General features: G+C 39.8%; 1 protein-coding gene across 1 annotated transcript in view; it reads right to left on the bottom strand.

The window, feature by feature from the left end:
* The window catches only part of SLC30A8 (solute carrier family 30 member 8), a 41,808-nt gene extending 17,742 nt beyond the window's left edge, over window positions 1–24,066 (bottom strand). The window contains exons 1-4 of the mRNA XM_045162757.1: window positions 23,996–24,066; window positions 12,623–12,788; window positions 4,180–4,204; window positions 722–899 (exon numbers count right to left, since the gene is read on the bottom strand). Of these exons, the coding sequence (XP_045018692.1) occupies window positions 722–899; window positions 4,180–4,204; window positions 12,623–12,788; window positions 23,996–24,066 (440 nt within the window). The remainder of the gene's footprint in view (window positions 1–721; window positions 900–4,179; window positions 4,205–12,622; window positions 12,789–23,995) is intronic.
* Between the last annotated feature and the right edge of the window lie 223 nt (window positions 24,067–24,289).

Raw genomic sequence — 24,289 nt, 5'->3', positions numbered from 1 at the left:
AGCTCCTCTTATTCCTCTGACATAAGAAATAATACAAAGGAGGAGAAGTAGAGAGGCAGTATGTGTTGAAGAGATGGGTGGACTGTAAAAATGAGCCACAGTAAAAATTTGCCAGACTGTAAAGCCTCATCATGCCTGGTCCCCTTCCTAGACAAGAGCAAGCCACCACCCATCAAAGACCCAGCTCTAGGAAGAGATGAAAAGTAAACTTTCCTCCCCTCTTCCTCCTCTTCCTTCTCCTTTTCTTATGGTTGTTGATGGTTGTTTAAACAAGATATCCAGCTGAGCCATCCACTGAATGGCTAAATGCCATGTGAACTGGAAAGTCCATATTCTATTCCCAACCCCTCTATGGGAAGTTCTTCAGTCTTTCCAACTCTCTAGGCTCTCTGTGCTTGATTTTGCAAAATGTCAGAAGCTTCACCCCACCCTCTCTCCCAGATGCCAAGTCGTTTAATGAATAACATCGTGGCTGTTACCACACACTGAGATTCTTGGGCTGAGGTGGCTGCTAAAATGACGCGCGTGTTCCTGTTGCCCCATCGGTGCAGAGGTAGCCGCCATGAATCTGGCTATTAGTGGCGTTAGCACTGAGAGCACACAGCCCCATATGCATGTCTATTTCACTCTGTGCACCAGAGGTGTGCCTCTAAGGGATTTTCAAACAAAGCTTTGCTTCACCCCTTCCATTTTTGTCCTTGATTGGACTCTGCAGCATTACTCTGCCTCGATGCTCAGTTGATGAACTATACCTGCTCGGCGCCATCCAAAGGTTAGCTGCTTGGAGGGGGGCTTTGATGACAACCACAAGGAGAAGAGACTGAGCAGGAAACTGGTCAGGTCAATTAAGAGATGGGCAGCATCCGTGATGACAGCAAGACTCCCAGCAAAGTGCCCACCTAGGGGGATACAGAATAGGAAATGGGTTAGGGCCCCACGGTGCCACCAGATCATATGTGTACTAACCACAGTTTGGTGAAAACGCCTCAGACTCACAGAACTGAAGACGAGAAAGGGTCTTAACTTGGATATAATCTACGTTGTTTTGACAAGTAAGGAAACTGAGACGGAGAGGGTGAGTAGAATTTGAACATGTAGAAATGAATTGCACAAGAGAGGCCATTCCTGGGAGAGCTAAAGTACAGAGATTAGAAAGTGGGGCACATTTGAAGAACATTCCAGTTAGATTGGGGCAAAAGGATTCAAAAAGGGAAGTATAATAGGATGACACTGGAGAGGTGCAGGCTGGATTGAAAGGGTCTCCAGACTGAGGGCCTGGACTTTGTCTGTAAACCGGATGACACAGTCCGGCCCACTGATGTGTTATTGTTTGATGTGTAATTTTACCGTAGTCTTCACTACTTCCTTCTGCTCCATTAGTTTATCTTAACCACCTGGGCTTGAAATGAATATTGGGGAGGAGTAAGAAGAAAAGACAGGCACCTGCCAATGAGATCCTTTTAACAAATGTTTATTCTATATTGGAACATAGTTGATTTACAATATTGTGTTAGTTTCAAGTGTGCAGCAAAATGACTTAGTTGTTCACATACATATACCTATTCTTTTTCAGATTCTTTCCCCATATAGATTATTATGGAATATTGAGTAGAGTTCCCTGTGCCATACAGTAGGTCCTTATTGATCATCTATCCTATATATAGTAGTGTGTTTATATTAATCCCAAACTCCTAATTTATCTCCCCCTGGCTTCCTGGTGGCTCAGACAGTAAAGCGTCTGCCTGCAACACAAGAGACTCAGGTTCAATCCCTGGGTCAGGAACATCTCCTGGAGAAGGAAATGGCAGCCCATTCCAGTATTCTTGCCTGGAAAATCCCATGACAGAGGAGTTTGGCAGGCTACAGCCCATGGCGTCTCAAGGAGTCAGACACGGCTGAGCAACTGACACACACACCTTCCCCCTTGGTAGCCATAAGTTTATCTTCTGTGTCTGCAAGACTGTTTCTGTTTTGTAAATAGGTTCATTTGTATCATGTTTTTAGATTCCATGTGTAAATAATATCATATGATATTTCACTTTCTCAGACTTATTTCACTTGGTATGATCATCTTGAATGCAGCAGCAATCCAGTAAAGCATAGGAAGGGAACCCAGACCATAGGAGACCCGCCTTGTTGTCTGTTTGGTTTGTTCCCTGCACTCCCGTTTAGTTCTCCATTGAGAAAAGACCTCCAACCTCTAAAACAGAAGTCAAAGAGCAGCTTTGTCTTTTCTCAAACAGGGCTTGTTGCTTGAGTGCGATAACTTTTATTGCTCTTGTTCCATCTTCCCAGCAAAGCGCTTCTGCTGATGGATTAGTCCTCCCGAAGCTGTTTATCGCCCTGTGTATTGCAAAGTGGTGGAGTCTGTCAGTCATCAGCCCCTCCATCATCAGACTCACCTTGTCTCAACTAATGATTTTAAAAAATTACATATAAGGTTCATAATTGCAGTAATCCCCACAGATTGCTGGCTCTAGCTGTAGTTAATAACTGGTTTGTCAAAGTTTAATGGTCTGAAGCAAAATCATCTTCAAGCTTGTTACTGAGCCGTCAGGGCAAAAATCGGAATGATTCATTAGCCAAAAAGCAACATTTTGCTAACAAATCAGTTGTCCTTCCAATTATCCTCTAATGTTGCTCTGTCTGCCAAACTTGGGCCTGATAATAAAGCTGTGTTAATAATGCATTATTTCTTCCCAGAGGAATGACTACATGCAGATAAGCAGCATGCTACAATCTTAGCAATGAGTGATGGTGATGATTCTGTATGCTGGGCTAAAATCGTAGCTTCAGTCAAGGAAATGACATCTTATAGGAGTTCTTCCACAGACTCAGCCAAGTCAGGAGGCACCCGGGAAAGAAAAAGGACTTACTTTGGAAGAAGCATGTTTGTATGGAGACCCAGGAACTGAGAACCATTTTACAACCATCTGAGCTTCTTATAATAACAGTCCAGAAAACTGTGGGCCCTCATTCTGAGTCTTATGGAGTAAATTGTTTTTAAGAGGTCAGCTTGGCTGAACTGGCATTTGCTTCTGAAAGCGTGGGGATATTATTGACAATTAATTGAATCATCCCGCCTGGATGTACGGAGCCCTTATGGTGCACAGTGCAGGGGCAGAGTGTACAAAGATAAACAAAGTGAAACGAAGCACAGGCCCTCTCTGCAGTGATCTCATCGTTTGATGCTCACTGTCCAGAAGACAGGCGACATGAGCAAAGGGATCAGAAAGCCACTGTCACTGGGAGCCCTGAAGAACTTTCCACAGAAGGGATGAGTAAGAACTAACTAGAAAGGAAGTGTTTTTCAGGAAGCGATAAGAGCCGGAACAAAAACAGAGAGAATTGAAAGAACAGGGCACCTTCGTTGAAAAGTAAAAGGGGTGAAACTTTGCCAACAAAGGTCCATGTGGTCAAAGCTAAGGTTTTCCCAGTAGTCATGTACAGATGTGAGAATTGGACCGTGAAGAAGGCTAAGTGCTGAAGAATTGATGCTTTCCAATTGTTGTCCTGGAGAAGACTCTTGAGTGGTCCCTTGAGAGACTGCAAGGAGATCAAACCAGTCAATCTTAAAGGAAATCAACCCTGAATATTCATTGGAAGGACTGGTGCTGAAACTGAAGCTCCAGTACTTTGGCTACCTGATGCAAAGAGTTGACTCATTGGAAAAGACCCTGATGGTGGGAAAGATTGAAGGCAAAGGGAGAAGTGGGTGGCAGAGGATAAGATGGTTGGATAGCTTTACTGACTCAATGGACATGAATTTGAGCACACTCCAGGAGATAGTGGAGGACAGAGGAGCCAGGCATGCTGCAGTCTATGTGGTCACAGAGAGTCAGACACGACCTAGCAGCTGAACAACAACACCAGGAGGGGTGGAGTGTTGGAGGAATAATGGGCAACGAGACAGGAAGGGTGGCTTGGGCCCATTGTGAGGTGTCACACATCACACTAAAGGACTTGAATGTTATCCCGTGGGGGAGAGGGATCTTTCTATGATTTTGAGGCAAGGTTATGCCATGCTCAGGTCTGTATTTAAGCAGGAGATCTTTGCCAGTAATAGGGAGGATGACTCGGAGCCAAGAGAAGCTGAAGGTTAAGACACAGCAGGAATAGCCAAAGGGAATTGCAATACAGGCATGAAGCGAGGCAGCAACAGTCATATTCCTGGAGTACTTGACACAGTGTAGAGAGCGAGGCACTGAGAGAGAGCAATGTAGGAGAGGCGTTAAGGACTGCGTCCTGGAAACAGACTCTTCTAGGGCCTGGTGGGTGGAAACGACCTTAGACAAGCAGGGGAGATGTTGGGTCTGGGTCTCATATTCACCTCAGATCTGGAGAGTTCATGTCACGCACTCGTGATGTTCTTCATGAAGAGCAGAGGCATGCTGACAGGATGGAGAGAACTGAGTGTTCATCTGACAATTGCAGTCTTGTGTCCTAGAACTAGACTACTCCCAGTATATGTTGTTAAGTCATATTTTAAAAATTGTTTATGAGTAGCATTATTACCCTATATATAATGTTATGTCAGAAATTCATGATGTCATTGTTTTAAAAGTATGTCACACACATCACAGTTTGCTTTGGCACATTTTCTTAAATTTTTAGTACCAGGAACCTCAAAAAATATAAGTAACCTAAGCCACTAAGACACTCTGGCTCTAGTACAAAACAGGTACCCTTATTAATCAAGCTTGTGGTTGTCACACCACCCAGCTTTGGCTTCTCTTACTAAGAGAGAATTTTTTCTGCCTCTGAGATACTTCCCATCTTCCCCAGCCTGCTGCCAGCTCTCTATTCCTGTCCAGCAAGCTAGTGCTTCCTCCATCCTTGCTTAACTCTTAACAGCCCTACCTCAGGATGTCTTTTCCTGGCCACTCTCATTTTCTTCCAGAAATGGCCATACGTGAGCTTACTTCTGTGGGGTCTCTGTGTCTGTATATCTGTCTTCTTAAATACAGGTGCATATTAACATTTACAGTATAACCCTGCTTAATGGCCTTTCTACAATTAGGACCTTTCACCAGCAATCAGAAAGTATTCCAATTCAGTAGGTTCAGAGGCCCATTCGCAGTGGACACGCTGATGCTTGTGGCCTCCTTTAATTCCTTCTTCCTATCTGCTCTGTACCCTGTGGCCAGTTCTTTCTCTAAACACAGCTCTATGACCTTGTTCTCTCCTGTTTTAAATGTCAGTTACTCCCCAAGGCCTCCAGAATAAATCCAGATTCCTCAGCCAGGCTACTCAGACTTCTGGAACCCTCAACCACCATTCTAGTTTCATTCTCCACTAACCATGTTGTACCGCGTACCACTGCCTCAGGTTCTCTCAGTTGTTAACATAAACACCCAATGCAAACTACTTCAAACAGCAAAGTGATCGTTTATTGGCTCAAATAACAGAATAAATCTGGGTGGGATTGGATCAGGTACAGCCTAACCGTAAGGTTCAAAAAATCTTATTGGGGCTCTGCTCTGGCTCCAATTTATTGGTTTTTATTTTTCTGCTGAAGACAAACTTTCTCCCTTTCAGCAAAAAAAAAAAAAAAAAAGTGGGTCTCTGAGTTTATATCATTTCAGCATAGTGTTTTAAAGGAAAACGAGAGAGCTTTTTCCCAAATCTCCTTGTATAAAGACCGAGAGACCCTGATTTATCCAGCTTGGCATCTCACATCCCACTGGCCGGTGAACTTGCAGTGCTGGGGCCAGAAGGACCAGAGCTGCCACCAGGACAGTAAGTATGAGAAAACCTTGTTGGACAGGTAATGCCAGTCCAGTGCAAACAGGGGCACCCAAATATAGCTACACATCAGAATCACTTGACTTGCTTTGTAAGAATACAGATTTCTTGTCCTGATGCTGACCTACCCACTCAAAATCTTTCCAGGTGAAGCTGATATTTATGATCTCCTGGGCCACATGCAAGCCCCTGAATGTGAAAGGCCCTTCTCATCTCCCTCTTTGCCACCTTTCAATTCCTACTCATCCTTCAGGGCTTTGTTCAGACCCACATCCTGCAGGAGGACCTTCCGGATTCCCAAAAGTCATCTAATAACACTACTTGTTTCCTCTGACTTGGTCAAAAATGGTTTTAGAAAGGCGGTGAGCTGTGAGTTGGGGTCTTGAATGATGGTCAGGGTTTTGACGAGTAGAGAGAATGAGAGGGCTTTTCCATATGCAAAGTTTAAAAATAAAATAAAATAAAAAAAAAAGAAATGACATTAAAAAAAAAAACCAACAATAAAATAAATAAGCATAAGCAAAGGTTACAGAGACCTTAAAGTGCAATGATTATTTTGCATAGAATGAATAAATAGCTGAAACAGAAGAAACGTCATATAGGGAAGTAGTAAAAGTAGAAGATTGATAGTTTGGCAGCCAGATGGTGGAATAACTTGAAAGCCAAAGTAGAATTCTTCACTTTGTCCAGGATGCCAGAGTTTTCCAATGCATTGATCTCTTTTCACTCGGGGCAGTCAAGTAGAGCTTAACACAGAGAAAGCCCTGGAGTCAGCCTCTTTCTGCTGCAAGGATACTTGTCAGTTTATCTCTGTGCTCAGGAAAATTTCCTGCTCTTGCCGTGATGGGGAAAAGGTTGTGAAGGACTGAAACGGCTAAGGTGAGCCACTGGAGAATTTTGAAGACAGAATTAACACAAAGAGAGCAATGTTTTAAGAAAATTAGCTCAATTTCAATACAATTCAAATTCCAAATGATTTTCTGTCAGTAGCCATTGAATTCCTTTACTGACACCATCTCTTTCTTCTGACTCTAAAGCCAGATTTGAACTCATAGACTAATTATTAGAAATGAGAAGGAAAGGAGATTGATTTGCTTTCTCAAAGTGAGTAGCTTCTCATTTCCCCTCTAAAAATATGTCATTTTAGAAACAAAGTGACAGGGCCTGGAAAGGTACAAAGAGGAAACTGAGTTTTGTGAATGAAAGACCATCTCATTCCAGAATATTAATTAGACATCACCCCGGGAGATTATGTGTCTGTTCTCAGCATCCACATGATTTCAGGGCAAAGAAATAGAATAAAATTGTGGAGAAAACAAGCCAGTTTATGCATCCTGCGAGGTGTGTTCACATGGGGGTGGTGTGTATGTGTGTTCAGTCGCCAAGTCATGTCCAACTCTTTGCAACCCCATGGACTGTGGTACGTGGTACCAGTACTTTATCTGTAAGGCTATGAATTTCCAGAATGTCACTTTTTCATATCATGTTTCAAATGGATTCTGTTTTTTAGATTTTCCATGTTGTTGATCTCTTATACAAGCAATTGAAAGTTGTGTACAATCTCATGAAATTTCCTTAATAAAAAAGAATGCCTCTCCAGTATAGATATCAATGGATTTCCAGAAGGAGCTTTCCAGATTGGAGCTGCTAAAAGTAACTTCTTGGCAGCTCTATCAAGTTATTAAGTCATTCATTCAAAAGACTTACCCTGGCTCTAGAAATTATATGGCATTAATTTTTTAAAATTTGACTAGAAGGTTATTTACCAACTCTGGATTCATCTTGAATTTGATTAAGGGTCTAGGCTCTCTTCCCTGATGCTGGGAAAGATTGAGGGCAGAAGGAAAAGAGGGTGTCAGAGGATGAGATGGCTGGATGGCATCACCAATGCAATGGACATAAACTTGGGCAAACTTCAGGAGATGGCATCCTGCAGTCCATGGAGTTGCAAAGAGTTAGACACGACTGGGTGACTGAACAACAACAACAAGCTCTCCTCAAGTTTTCTAGTTTCCAAAAGCTATGAAAGTCTATGTGTATAGGTCAGAAGACTCAATAGCTTGAAGAAACAAATTAATTCTGATTGCTTGCTATTGTAGTACAAAAAAATAGCTTAGCAAATTCTCCTTTAGCCTTAGATGATTATTAATTTAGCAGCCATTTGGGATAATAAAGAGAAAATGAAGCCAAAATATCAGTAAGAGAATGTAACAAGTAATAGTGGTAAGAGAGGTATTGAAAAATGAAACTGTTAGTTGCTCAGTCATGTCTGACTCTTTATGACTACCTGGACTGTAGCCTGCCAGGCTCTTCTGTCCATGGAATTCTCCAGGCAAGAATTCTGGAGTGGGTAACCATTCCTTCTCCAGGGGATCTTCCCACCCCAGGGGTCAAATCCAGGGATCAAACCCAGGTCCCCCACATTGCAGGCAGATTCTTTACCATCTGAGCCACCAGAGAAGCCCCAAGAGTACTAGTAGTTTATGGCAAAAACTATATAGGTGGTTTATAATGTTATTTTAAATTATTTTGGTAAAAACATTATAAGATAACATAGCATACCAAAACCTTTAGATTGTTCTTGACTATACATAGCTTTGTTATTAATAAAAAAAGGATATAAATATATTAAATAAGAATATAACTTAAGATATTAAAAGATCCAATAAAGACTAAAGCTCTGACAAAAGAAACATAGAGGAAGTAAAAATATTTTTAAAGCCAAGGATTGTGAATTAGAAAACAGAAGGAAAATTAAAATAATATATTCAATAAAAATATTTACCAATAAAATAAATAGACACCTACTATATGCAGGTCAGGAAGCAACAGTTAGAACTGGACATGGAACAACAGACTGGTTCCAAATAGGAAAAGCAGTACGTCAAGGCTGTATATTGTCACCCTGCTTATTTAACTTCTATGCAGAGCATATCATGAGAAATGCTGGGCTGGAAGAAGCACAAGCTGGAATCAAGATTGCCGGGAGAAATATCAATAACCTCAGATATGCAGATGACACCACCCTTATGGCAGAAAGTGAAGAGGAACTAAGAAGCCTCTTGATGAAAGTGAAAGAGGAGAATGAAAAAGTGGGCTTAAAGCTCAACATTCAGAAAACTAAGATCATGGCATCTGGTCCCATCACTTCGTGGGAAATAGATGGGGAAACAGTGGAAACAGTGTCAGATGTTATTTTTGGGGTCTCCAAAATCACTGCAGATGGTGATTGCAGCCCTGAAATTAAAAGACGCTTACTCCTTGGAAGGAAAGTTATGACCAACCTAGATAGCATATTGAAAAGCAGAGACATTACTTTGCCAACAAAGGTCTGTCTAGTCAAGGCTATGGTTTTTCCAGTAGTCATGTATGGATGTGAAAGTTGGACTGTGAAGAAAGCTGAGTGCTGAAGAATGATGCTTTTGAACTGTGGTGCTGGAGAAGACTCTTGAGAGTCCCTTGGACTGCAAGGAGATCCAACCAGTCCATTCTAAAGGAGATCAGTCCTGGGTATTCTTTGGAAGGAATGATGCTAAAGCTGAAACTCCAGTACTTTGGCCACCTCATGAGAAGAGTTGACTCAATGGAAAAGACTCTGATGCTGGGAGGGATTGGGGGCAGGAGGAGAAGGGGATGACAGAGGATGAGATGGCTGGATGGCATCACCGACTCAATGGATGTAAGTTTGAGTGAACTCCGGGAGTTGGTGATGGACAGGGAGGCCTGGCATGCTGCAATTCATGGGGTCGCAAAGAGTCGGACACGACTGAGTGACTGAACTGAACTGAAGTTAATATTAAGGAAAAGTAGTAAAAATATACAGACAGTATTAAAATGAGAAAGGAACTGGATTAAAGAGAGTACCAATATGAGACTATCATGTTCCATTGTATGATAATAAATTTTACAATTTCTGAGATGAATCAATTTAGAGATTTATAAATAACCAAAATTTACTCAAGAAGTAGAAATTTTTGATATGTCCATGAATGAGAAAGAAGCTAAAATATATCAAAAGATTATATCCAAGAATGTCTCTGAAGTCAGAAAATTTATTAGGGAGTTCTTAAAAAGGAAAGGATAATTTCAACGCCATATAAACTTTCAGCTTTTTTATATAAAAAGGAAATTATTAAAACTAAAATTTTCATTTCAATATGCATAATTCAGATTCAAAAACCTAGAAAAGTAGTTCCAAACAGAAAGCTATAGTTAAATTTCAATGACGAAAAAAGGTATAAAAATCCCCAAAAAAGTATCAGTGACTCAGATTGAGCAATGCATTGAGAGGATGGTCCACCAAGTCAAGTTCAGAGGCACCATATGGGAGCCTGAGAACATAAGCCCTGGATTCAAACTGCCTGCCACTGATAGGTATGTTACTAAAGTCAATACTTTACTCTTTGTGCTTCAGCTTTATGGTCTATAAACTGCAATTTATAATAGGACCTATCTCTCAGGAATGTCATCAAGGTTAAGTAAGGTACTTCATAAGCACTCATCGCAGCTCCCAGCACATAGTAAGCATAAATAAATATTAGCTGTTGTCATCATAATGTCAGAAATGCATGGTGATCTCCTAATACAACGCACATCGACAATAGGCCAAACGTTTTAAAACAGAATGAACTTAACAGGTTTTTGATAAAAGGCAATACTCATCCTTGATTATTTGTTAACCATTAAAAAACTAGGAGGACAAGAAGAATACTTTGTTAACATAATAAAAATGCTTAACCCCTCAGGAAATATTTCACTTAACAGTTAAATAGTTGAACATATGACTTGATTTAACATATTATTTAACATGATAAAAATATGAAACATACAGAAGAGAAGTAACTATTGAAAGCAAGGAGAAATAAACATCTTTGAACAAAAGAGGGTTATCTCCTGGGATGGGGAGGAGGGATGACAGGAACAAGGAAAATTAACTGAGATACATTTGGAATGGCAGTAGTTCAAATACATTATCGAATTCAAAGTGAATATACAAAATGAAAACTTTCCAAAATACAATAAGTAATGATCTACAAAGTAGGACGTGAGAAAAGGGAGACCTCACTGACCTCTGGAAAGAATAAACGAAACACACAAAACTGCTATAAACCTTGCAAGAAATAGATTGGCCATGTCTTTAAACAAGCAAACTAAAACCACAGAACCTTGAAGAGAGATGTAGAGTATTGGGGTAAATGGGGAAACATACTGTATTCCCAGAAGGAAAAACTGAGTATATTAAGAAGATTTGTGTTCCCAAATTAATTCATATACAATGAAATCATAATTAAATTTTGAAGGAAGCTGAACAAAATTATTTTCATGTTCAATTAGAATAATAAACAGGAGTGAACAGCTTTATATTTTTTTTCTGTTAAAGCATAATGAGGGAAGAACAACAGACATTACAACATGTAAACCTACATTAATATGTTAACTGCCAACAGATCAGCAACACAGGTCAATAAAACACCTCAGAACCGAACTCTATTAAGTTCAAGAGGGAGGTGATATATGTCTACTTATGGCTGATTCACGTTGTTGTACAGCAGAAACCAATGCATTGTACAGCAATTATCCTACAATTAACAATAAATTTAAAGAAAATAAAAAAGTAATATGGACAAAAATCAATGGAAGAAATAATGAACTATTCCATAAATGATGCTGAAATCTTGGTTAGCTCGTTAGAAAGAGAATTTTCAATCCTGAGAGCATATATAATTTCATATCAATTTAAAATTAAATGTGAAAAATTGAACAACACAGTGATATTTATCTTCTCCATAGATAGGAAAGGCTTACTAAGCACTAAAATAGTGGAAGACTACTATAATAAAATAAATCAGTTCAAAATGAAATGTTTGATAGAATTACCTATATAAAATTTGAAACTTCTCTAAGGCAAACCAAAAATTAAACCAAAATTTTAAAAAAGTAAATGACAAATTAGAATAGTGCTTATAACAAATGTAACAGAAGTTTAAGATCCTAATATATAAAGAGCTCCCAGAGATCAATATAGAGAATTACAAATTATCTGACAAAATACAGATCACTAATACATTAGCAGAGGGAAATAGAGATCACTAATAAACATGCAAATAATATTAACAGTAACAAAGGAATGCATATTAAAATAAAGCATATTCATCTATACATTAGCAAAGATTTTTAAAAGATTGAAATAAATTCTAGTAATGATTTGGAGAGAGTCATTCTGCAAAGGTGGCAGACCCAGGAATTGTTTCAAGCTTTCTAGATAGCAGTTTGACAACGTGCACAAAGAAGTAATAAAAATATTCATATTCTTCAACTAACAATTTCCACTTTCAGGAATCTCTTTGAAGGGATAAACCAGAAAAGCAGGCAGAGTTTTATCAAGATTTTTCACTGTATCATTGTCCATAAGCAGGAAAAAAACTCCCTAAATTTCTAACAATGGAGAGATGGTTATGAAAAATCACAAGAGCATATTATAGAATATTTTCAGGCAGAGAAATGTTTTTTGAAGATTATTTGATGGCATGGCAAAAAGCATTCAGCATGCTCTCAGTTATATTTTAAAAATGTGTGAGCTATGAATAGAAAATATACTGTACAAAAATACTCCATAATGTTATTGGCTCCATAATACTCCATAATATTATCATTCGATTGTGGGATTTTGATGAATATTATTTTGCTTCCTTCTATTTTCCAACTTATCTACAATGAGCATATTGTTACTTTAAGTGTACAGAAAATACTCAGTCTCTTTTTAAAAGAAACACTTTAGACAACCCTCCTGTAATGATGCGGGGGTTTCATTCGCTTGTTTAATTGGAGACGTTTTGAGAAATACCACGACCTCTGCAATCATGAAAACTAAGCATACTCCTGAAGCAGCGCGGAGCCTCCACTCGGCACAGGTTTGCTCCTGCGCCCTGTCCTCTGTGGCCTTGCGGTTGTGGTGGCAGTGATGGATGGCTCCTGCCTCCAGCTCCTCTGGCTTTTCTCCACGACACTGATCTTTATTCAAGGGTTTCTGCTGGAGTTCCACGCTGTGGACAAGTTTGACAGAAGCAAGAAGTGAACATGGTTGCAAACAAACTTCTCACTGACAGCCCTACGCATTCTCAGAACAGCTATGAGGACATTTGCTGACTAGCTCGGAACTTAGAATTCACAGCTCCTTCCAGGTGAAACATCCAGTGTAAGGAACAAGCAAGACATTCTCTTCTGAATTCTCAGTTTCAAGAAAGTTTTGTTTTTATATAAGCAAACTCATATTTAGTGACTCTTTACAGTCCCTTGGACTGCAAGGAGATCCAACCAGTCCATTCTAAAGGAGATCAGTCCTGGGAGTTCTTTGGAAGGAATGATGCTAAAGCTGAAACTCCAATACTTTGGCCACCTCATGAGAAGAGTTGACTCATTGGAAAAGACTCTGATGCTGGGAGGGATTGGGGGCAGGAGGAGAAGGGGATGACAGAGGATGAGATGGCTGGATGGCATCACCAACTCAATAGATGTAAGTTTGAGTGAACTCCGGGAGTTGGTGGTGGACAGGGAGGCCTGGTGTCTGCAATTCACGGGGTCACAAAGAGTCGGACACGACTGAGCGACTGAACTGAACTGAACCCCTGATTAGGGCTTTGCAGGTGACTCAGTGTGTGAAAGAATCTGCTTGCAATGCAGGAGACACAGGCAGATGCAAGTTTGATCCCCGGCTCAGGAAGATCCCCTGGAGGAGGGCATGGCAACCCACTCCAGTATTCTTGCCTGGAGAATCCTGTGGACAGAGGAGCCTGGTGGGCTACAGTCCATAGGGTCATAGGCATGACTGAAGCAACTAAGCACTCACACACACCCACAGCTCTAATTAAGAGATAGCAAACGAGGGACTTCCCTGGTGGTCCAGTGGTTGAGAATCTGCCTAACAATGCAGGGCACATAGATTTAATCCCTGGTCCAGGAAGATTCCACGTGCAGTGGGGCATCTAAGCTTTCGAGCTACAACTACTGAGCCCAAGCACCCTAAAGCCCATGCTCCACAACAAGAGAACCCACCGCAACAATAGAAGCCACCACAATGAAGAAAAAAAAAAAAAAAACATACGCACCTGCAACAAGGAGTAGCCCCCGATCGCTGCAACTAGAGAAAGCTTACACACAGCAAGGAATACCCAGTGCAGCCAAAGATAAATTCATTTTTTAAAAGAGATCAAAAAAAAAGGAGAAAGGAAGCAAATACATTTTGATCCATTTCCTTCCCAGCTACTTCACTGAAAAGATTTTGGGCACTGCTATAAATTTAGAAAGGGGCAGTGATGAGATTATTATTATTATTAATGAGTAATGTGTGTATGAGCCAGCCTGGTGATGGAAATACTCACTGTGGCATGCCATCACTGTCTTTCTTCCCAACAGTCACATTGTTAATAGGTTATAGCACTCTTTCCTGCTGAGTCCATATGGACCTTTAACACAGCTTTGTAGAAATCTCTACCGATCTATCAAAATTGTAATTAGAGTTTGTTGTTGTTGTTCTTTAGCCGCTAAGTCATGTCAGACTCCTTTGAGACCCCTTGGACCATAGCCCACCAGGCTCCTTTCTCCATGGGATTTCCCAGACAAGAATACTGGAGTGGTTTTCCATTTCCTTCTCCAGGGGATCTTCCCAACCCAGGTATCAAACTCACATCTCCTGCATTTGACAAGCAGATTCTTTACCACTGAGCCACTAGGGAAGCCCCATGAGAGTTAAACCTACTTGTACTTCCCAAGAGACAGTGCATTTTTGTTCTATTCAAGTATAAAGAATTCATAGAAATATGAAGCCATTTATAGAAATATAGAATTTCACAGATGCAAAGATTGTGGATGACATTAATCCAGTGCCACAGAGAGGAGCCTGTTGGTTACAGTCTATGGGGTCACAGAAGATCAGACACAACTGAACAACTAAACAACAAACAACACATTTCTTACTGAAGTAACTAGGATTCAGAGACTTTAAGTAATTTCCTGAGGTCAGATAGCTGGGAGGTGGCAGAGCTGGGACTCCAAACTCAGCCTTGTTTGCACTGTGCCCACATTGCCTCTCTATCTAAACATCAGTACGCTTAAAACTAAAGTTTACCTCCACAGTCATCTCGAACTACTCAGGCTTATGGTTTTATTAAACTTATTAGAAGGCATTAATAAGATTCTTAGAAGAACTTGCATTCATGGCTTTGAAAGGCATAAAGATAGAAATAAATTATTTTCCTCCACTTGAAGAGTTACTTCATTGGTCTTATCACCATCCAGAAAAAAGATCTGATGGTTTTGGCTTAAATGATATTTATGATTATAATTCTCAGTTCAGTTCAGTTCAGTTGCTCAGTCATGTCCGACTCTTTGCAACCCCATGAACTGCAGCATGCCAGGCCTCCCTGTCCGTCACAAACCCCTGGAGTTTACCCAAACTCATGTCCATCGAGTCAATGATGCCATCCAGCCATATCATCCTCTGTCATCCCCTTCTCCTCCTGCCCCCAATCCCTCCCAGCATCAGAGTCTTTTCCAATGAGTCAACTCTTCTCATGAGGTGGCCAAAGTACCGGAGTTTCAGCTTTAGCATCATTCCTTCCAAAGAACACCCAGGACAGATCTCCTTTAGGATGGACTGGTTGGATCTCCTTGCAGTCCAAGGGACTCTCAAGAGTCTTCTCCAACACCACAGTTCAAAAGCATCAATTCTTCAGCGCTCAGCTTTCTTCACAGTCCAACTTTCACATCCATACATGGGCACTGGAAAAACCATAGCCTTGACTAGACAGACCTTTGTTGGCAAAGTAATGTCTCTGCTTTTCAATATGCTATCTAGGTTGGTCATAACTTTCCTTCCAAGGAGTAAGCGTCTTTTAATTTCAGGGCTGCAATCACCATCTGCAGTGATTTTGGAGCCCCCAAAAATAACATCTGACACTGTTTCCACTGTTTCCCCATCTATTTCCCATGAAGTGATGGAACCAGATGCCATGATCTTCATCTTCTGAATGCTGAGCTTTAAGTCAACTTTTTCACTCTCCTCTTTCACTTTCATCAAGAGGCTTTTTAGTTCCTCTTCACTTTCTGCCATAAGGGTGGTGTCATCTGCATATCTGAGGTTATTGATATTTCTCCCGGCAATCTTGATTCCAGCTTGTGCTTCTTCCAGTCCAGCGTTTCTCATGATGTACTCTGCATAGAAGTTAAATAAGCAGGGTGACAAGATACAGCCTTGACATACTCCTTTTGCTATTTGGAACCAGTCTGTTGTTCCATGTCCAGTTCTAACTGTTGCTTCCTGACCTGCATATAGGTTTCTCAAGAGGCAGGTCAGGTGGTCTGGTATTCCCATCTCTTTCAGAATTTTCCAGTTTATTGTGATCCACACAGTCAAAGGCTTTGGCATAGTCAATAAAGCAGAAATAGATGTTTTTCTGGAATTCTCTTCCTTTTTCTAGGATCCAGTGGATGTTGGCAATTTGATCTCTGGTTCTTCTGCCTTTTCTAAAACCAGCTTGAACATCTGGAAGTTCACGGTTCACGTATTGCTGAAGCCTGGCTTGGAGAATTTTGAACATTACTTTATTGGCATGTGAGATGAGTGCAATTGTGCAGTAGTTTGAGCATTCTTTGGCATTGCCTTTCTTTGGGATTGGAATGAAAACTGACCTTTTCCAGTCCTGTGGCCACTGCTGAGTTTTCCAAATTTGCTGGCATATTGAGTTCAGGACTTTCACAGCATCATCTTTCAGGATTTGAAATAGCTCAACTGGAATTCCATCACCTCCACTAGCTTTGTTCATAGTGATGCTTTTTAAGGCCCACTTGACTTCACATTCCAGGATGTCTTAGCTCTAGGTGCGTGATCACACCATCATGATTATCTGGGTCATGAAGATCTTTTTTGTACAGTTCTTCTGTGTATTCTTGCCACCTCTTCTTAATATCTTCTGCTTCTGTTAGGTCCATACCATTTCTGTTCTTTATTGAGCCCATTTTTGCATGAAATGTTCCTTTGGTATCTCTAATTTTCTTGAGTATAATTCTAATTATCATTATATATTTTTCTGAATAAAATAGCATACATATTCATTATAGAAAAACTGGAATTACAAAAAGGTACAAAACAGAGGGAAAAATCACTAATAAACATACTTCCAAGAGACAAATATTATTGATAGTTTTTGTTTAGCTTTGTAATATATAAACGCACTTTTTTAACTTAGTTGTAGCTGTCGTTCACTCACTAAGTCGTGTCCAACACTTTGTGACCCCATGGACTGTAGCACACCAGGCTTCTCTGTCCTCCACCATCTCCTGGATTTTGCTCAAATTCATGTCCATTAAGTCGGTGATACTATCTAACCATCTCATCCTCTGCCACACCCTTCTCCTTTTGCCTTCAATCTTTCCCAGCATCAGGGTCTTTTCCAGTGAGTCAGCTCTTCACATCAGGTGACCAAAGTATTGGAGCTTCAGCTTCAGTATTAGTCCTTCCAGTGAATATTCAGGGTTGATTTCCTTTAAGATTGACTGGTTTGATCTTGCAGCCTCTCAAGGGACCTCTCAAGAGTCTTTTCCAGCACCACAATTTGAAAGCATCAGTTCTTCAGCACTCAGCCTGTTTATGGTCCAACTCTCACATCCGTACATGACTACTGGAAAAACCATAGCATTGACTAAGCCCACTAGGGCTTCCTTGGTGGCTCAGATGGTAAAGAATCTGCCTACAATGCAGGAGACCCAGATTCGATCCCTAGTTCAGGAAGATCCTTTGGAGAAGGAAATGGCAGCCCATTCCAGTATTCTTGCCTGGATGACTCCATGGAAAGAGGAGCCTGGCAGGCTATAGTCCACAGGGTTGCAAAGATTCAGACATGACTGGGAGACTCACACTTTCACTTCTTTGACTATACAGACCTTTGTTGGCAAAGTGATGTCTCTGCTTTTTAATATGATGTCTAGACTCCTCATAGCTTTTCTTCCAAAGAGCAAGTGCCTTCTAATTTCATGGTTGCAGTCACCATCCACAGTGATTTTGGAGCCCAAGAAAATAAATCTGTCACTGTTTCCACTTTTTCCCCTTCTATTTTCCATGCATTGATGGGACTGGATGCCATGATCTTAGTTTTTTGACTGTTGAGTTTCAAGCCAGCATTTTCACTCTCTTCTTTCACCTTCATTAAGAGGCTCTTTAGTTCCTCTTCACTTTCTGCCATTAGAGTGATAATACTGCATATCTTGAGGTTGTTGATATTTCTCCCAGAACTGTTGATTTCAACTTGTGATTCATCCAGTCTGGCATTTCATATGATGTACTCTGCATACAAGTTAAATAAGCAGGATGACAATATACAGCCTTGATGTACTCCTTTCCCAATTTTGAACCAGTCAGTTGTTCCATGTCTAACTATGGAACTAAGCATGTAACTGAGCATCTTCTAACTATTTAACTTCCTGTTAAATAGTTAATAGTCTAACTTCCTGTTTCTCAGGAGACAAATAAAGTAGTCTGGTATTCCCATCTCTTTAAGAATTTTTCAGTTTGTTGTGATTCACTTTTTTCTTCGAGTCCATATTAATTAGAATGTTTTTCATTGCAAGTACAGAAAACAAAGCTCATGCTAGGTAGATCAATACATGGGAATTATTAGTTTTTCAGCTGAAAACATCTAGAGGCATCAGGCCTGATTTATCAAAGCTCCAGAGCCATTGCTCTGCAGTTCTCTACTACTCTTACCGCAGGCTTAACATTTATCATAAAGTGGAACAGTTGCCCACAGTAATCAGGACTGTGTACTTGTATTTTCTTATACAGGGAGAAAGAGTGTTCATTCTCCCAACTGCTAAACAGGAGTCCTGAGTTGCGTGCTGATTTGGCCAGCCTTTAAAGCCAGAGGAATATGGATGGGCTAATTGGCTTAGACCTTGTTACAGCCAGAAGACTAGTTAAACCCAACCACACTGACTCCTAGAGCTGAGAGTGGGGTAAACTCTACCCAGATCACATGACTGCAACTCAGTGGGGGTGGGCTGGGGATTCTACCAAAGATACAGCTTTGGGACCTAATTTTTAGCTGTATATATTATTAACATTTTCTCAATTTAATAAATATTCTATGTCATTAGTTCAATATAGAGAACATTATATTTAGTATAGATATGTCACAATACTTCCTAAAATTGAATAATTGAATCTTCCAATTATTTGCTTGTATAAGCTCTGCTGTGATTCATATCCTTATATTTAATCTTTACTTAATATATTATTATTTCCTCAAAATGTAATCCTGAAAGGGGAATTACTTGGTTAAAGAATATCTACATTTTAAGGAATTTCATGTATGTTGACAAATTGGCTTCAGAATGCTTTTGCTGGTGATGTTAATAGCACTCAGGATTTTGAAGAATTCTAAGTAATCTAATTGGAATAAGAACCATTGGGCAAAAGACACATATAGTTCCTATATCTATAGATTTTCACCTTTGTAATGTTTTACACACTGATAATTAGCAACCATATAGCATAGTAATGTTAGTCACCAATGGTCATTGACTCAGCGGAGCCAGAGAACTAATAGGAGAGCATGGTGGAGGTTTGCTTTTTCTTTGTGCTGAGAAGGCAGTGTGAGACGGACAGGGTCACCGAACGTTCTGGCATTGTTCGTATGATCACTGGTTTACTTTGCTTTATTTTCTGTTTTGCATAACCTTGTAGGCAGAGAAAACCAGGTGGTGAGTGAACTTACCTTGGAGCATTTTTGAAGGCAGAGCATGACAGGACTCCTACCAGAGGCACAGCCTGTGTGCAATGCCACAAGAGGAAAAGTGCACAAAACCTGGCCAGTTTTTACTTTTAATGCTGCTACCTTGTCCTAGACAAGGACAGGAGCTGAGATTGTTTCTTGAAGCAAGAAAAGCCAGAAATCCAAAAGTGGTACTGAAATTGGATGTAGTGTGTTCATACATGTATATGTGTGTTTTATCGGGAGAGGCAGGAGCCCACCATCTTCACTGAACTCCCCAAAGGGTCTACAATTCCAAAAGAAGTTAAAAACCGAAGTTAAAATATATTCCTCATCGTCTCATAAGACCAAAGTGATCTAACTATCTCTAGACGTAGGACAGGCCCTCAGTCTGAAAGTGATGCAAATTCTAAGAATTTTAAAACATAGGTTCTAGAAAGCAAATGCTAGAATATATAAAAAAATGGAATGTGAATCTGTCAAGGAGTAAATCACCAGAATTCCCACCCATTCAAATATGGCTGAGGCTTTGAAGAGCAGGAGCAATAGGGTGGAGCAAAGAAATTTACTGAAGTATCAAAGAGAAAAAAAAAGGCGGGAGAGGGGGAGGTAGAAACAGAGAAGAAAAATAATGAAACATTAGAAAATTTGACATCAGTAGCCTAGAACTTTGAGTTCATCCCTTTAAAAAGGAATTAAAGAGTGGAGCTTTATTTTGTGACCTTGGAGAATCATTTTTATTTTTTAAATTTGTGTCTTATTTTCATTTGGTTTTAGAGGTTAAACGTTTTTGTTTCTATACCTTTGAAGTGGAACTGGTAATATTGGGCCGGCCAAATAGATTGTTCAACATTTTTGGCCAACTAGATAATTTTTTAACCTCTTATGTATACGTTGACTACATAAAATCACTTTGTTTTTGTACTTTAACATTACTTTTCCCAAGAACCTCAAATAACTAGTCTTGTTGGGAGAGGAAATAAAAGCTTAGGTCCCACCATGGCATTTCCACCACTTCATGTATTCATCCATTCAACAAATGTATTGCATGTCTATCATACATCTGCCCCATCAAAGGTGATAATGATACCATGTCCTTGATACAAACAAAGCTCTTGATCTAAGAAGCTTTATGTCCTAGCAGAGGGGGGACATGGCAAACCAGCCGACAGTAACAGAGGCCGTGTGGTATCATGGGCAGTGACTGGGAGAGGAAAGGTTTAAAAGAGTGGTATATGGGAAAGTTCAGACTATAGATGTAAGTGTATTTTAATTAAGCACTTCAAGCTATTGAGAGTGACTGGTTTTCAAAGTTTACTTTTAAATAAGTAATATAGTCACTCAAAACAATTTTCTACCCATCTCACTGAAACTTTACATATATGTCTATTTATATCCAAATAGGCTGCTTCCCTGGTGGCTCAGTTAGTAACGAATCTGCCTGCAATGCAGGAGACTCCAGTTGGATTCCTGGGATGGGAAGATCCCCTAGAGAAAGGATAGGCTACCTGCTCCAATATTCTTGGGCTTCCCTGGTGGCTCAGACAGTAAAGAATCCACCTGCAATGTGGGAGACCTGGGTTTGATCCCTGGGTTGAGAAGATCCCCTGGAGAAGGGAATGGCTACCCACTCTGGTATTCTTGCCTGGAGAATCCCCATGGACAGAGGAGCCTGGCGGGCTACAGTCCATGGGGTCACAAATAGTTGGACATGACTGAGCAACTAATCTGATATCCAAATAAAGCTTCCCTGGTGGTTCAGATGATAAAAAATCTGCCTACAATGCAGGAGACCCAGGTTCAATCCAATCCCTAGGTTGGGAAGTTCCCCTGGAGAAGGGAATGGCACCCACCCCAGTATTCTTGTCTGGATAATCCCATGGACAGAGAAGACTGGCAGTCTACAATCCATGGGGTTGCAAAAGTCAGACTGGACTGAGCGACTAACACACCCTCAAACAACCATCACCACAATCTAATTTAGAACATTTTCATCACCCCAAAAAGAAATTCCATACCCAGTAAATCCCCGATCTTCTCACAGACAGTACTACCTCAAGAAACCACTAGTCTACTTCCTGTCTTTATAAAATTGCCTATTTTGGATATTTTCTACAAAGAGACCCGTACATTATGTAGTTTTCTCTCATTTAGCATAATGCTTTCAGGGTTTATTCATGTTATAGCAAATATCAGTACATCAGCACTTTATTGCTTTGTATTTAGTGTGTCTGCAGGAGAGTGGGAGGGGAGGGGGACAGAATTCACAAACAGGAGGTGTGAGTCCACATCCCAACTCTGCTATAATCAGACATCCAGCCTTAAGAATGGTATTTATTCTCTTTGGAATTCCCTTTCCTATGTGGCAAAATGAGGGATTAGGATAAATAATGTTATGTGGGTTCAAGTGTCTTTGGAATTTTTTTGTTGTTTTTGGCAGCACCCATGTGGCTTGTGGAATCTTAGTTCCCCCACCAGGCTCTAACCTTGGGAGAATCAGGCCATAAGAACAGAGAGCTACATGTCTTTCCCTTAGAGGACTGATACTACCTCAGCTAAAAGTTTCCTTGGCAGTGAAGACAAGGAGTCCTATAGGTTCTATTGTTTCTCTTTGAAAAGAAAGTAAAAATGAGCTTGACAGTTTTTATCATCACTGTATCCTGAAAACTGTACCCATATATGAGGTGAATGAGACCCTATAACCATAAACAGTTGCTTTATTTGCATCACAGAGAGCTAAATGGTCTATTTTAATGAGAAGGGAAATACTATTAATTCCATCATGTAGAAATGCTCTATTAATAGTGTCCATAGTGTTAACAATTTGTTGTTTAAAATTTCTGCTGACCTAACATGAGGCTTTATTGTTTATGATCTCAATAAATCACATCTAATATTATTTTCCAAGAAAAAATAATTCTTACAATATGAGATAATGTGCTAGATTCTTTATTGTATATATATTTTTAAATTTTATTTTATTTTTAAACTTTACATAATTGTATTAGTTTTGCCAAATATCAAAATGAATCCGCCACAGGTATACATGTGTTCCCCATCCTGGACCCTCCTCCCTCCTCCCTCCCCATTCCATCCCTCTGGGTCGTCCCAGTGCACCAGCCCCAAGCATGCAGTATCGTGCATTGAACCTGGACTGGCAACTCATTTCATACATGATATTTTACATGTTTCACTGCCATTCTCCCAAATCTTCCCACCCTCTCCCTCTCTCACAGAGTCCATAAGACTGTTCTATACATCAGTGTCTCTTTTGCTGTCTCGTACACAGGGTTATTGTTACCATCTTTCTAAATTCCATATATATGCATTAGTATTGTATATTTTTTAAGCAAAGTTATAAATATCCTAAGGAAAAGTCCCTTTGCAGTTGCTCGAATATTTGATGCTATCAAACACAATGCCACTACTCTTTGGAATATTAATTTGGCTTCATGAAATGCACAAAAATATTAAACATACTATTGTGGGTATGTATTCTCTTAAATTCCACTCCTAATACAGATTCTCATTCATTTATCTATGTATTCTGAGTACGTTTCTCTTGGACTGAATTCCCCAAACGCACCAAAATCTTATTCTTATTTGCCTCTATCTTTACCGGGAAATTACCTCAATCAGGCAAACTTTTGTAACCCTACCTTCTATGTAGGGTTTCCCTAACTTCACTCTAACTCCTTTTTCTTTTTCAATTCTCAGTCTATCACTGCTGAAAAGCTTTCTCTGGCTCCCAAAGTCCAGCAAAGACCTAGGTTCCCTTGAGATATTCTTACTGAATGCTCCTAGAATAAACACATGCCATTTTGTAATTGCCTATTTCTCAAACACATTCTACATTAGACTCAAACTTTCAAGAAGACAGAGATCTGTGACTAGGAATGTTTTTGTTTTCATTATATATCCAGATGTGTTCAATCAGTAATTGCTAAATAAGGGGGAAGTGAATGAATACACTGTGGAAGATAATAAAAAGAATTAGAGCTAGGTAGAACATTAAACTCAGCTATATTTATTCTAGGTGTGAATATTTGATAATGATATTATATAATTAAGCAAACAGCAATTAAGATTAGTGTAACCACAATTTGCCACATAGCTGAAAAAAACCTTAATTCTTTCTAAATATAATTTACTAAAATTTACCATCTTAAAAGTGGGAATAATTGAGGGAAAGAAAGGTAAACACATTAGATTGTATATATCAATTTTTTTAGAAAATCTACAGATAAAAATATATTAATAAGATGTATCCTTCTTGCTCTCAGGATATGTAAGGAATCAAATCAACTGTACAGAGTATGACCTTTTCAGAATATAAGTTATACAAGTTGATCAACGGTTGATAAAATTTTGCAAAATGCCCCCGGGTTGCAACAGCAGAAGTCTCCAAGTCTGAAGCAGTAGGATCTAGGGACTTTGTGAATATTCAAGACACAGAAAATTGTGAAGCAGAATCAGATGTCTATTACCTGTCTAGTGTGAAGGCGTACATCTTGGTGGCTTTGTCATTCACAAGGTAAGTTCTTTCAAGAAACTCCATGGTGGCCAGGATAAAAGCTTTGGCTGCTGTTGTTACTGTTGTTGTGTCAGCGACTACTGCTCTTTAACTCACTGTCCAGTTTTGGAAGTGAAGCAGCATTACAATTATTCTCACACTTTCCAAAGGAAAAATGAAAAGACTTCCGGGATTACAATAAGAAGCCTCCCACATCAATGTTCTTGATAGATCTGCTAAAATTACACTCTGTTTGAAATATCACCTG

This window comes from Bubalus bubalis, chromosome 15 (assembly GCF_019923935.1).
Source record: "Bubalus bubalis isolate 160015118507 breed Murrah chromosome 15, NDDB_SH_1, whole genome shotgun sequence".
NCBI lineage: Eukaryota > Metazoa > Chordata > Mammalia > Artiodactyla > Bovidae > Bubalus > Bubalus bubalis.
This window is presented reverse-complemented; position numbering and strand designations above follow the sequence as displayed.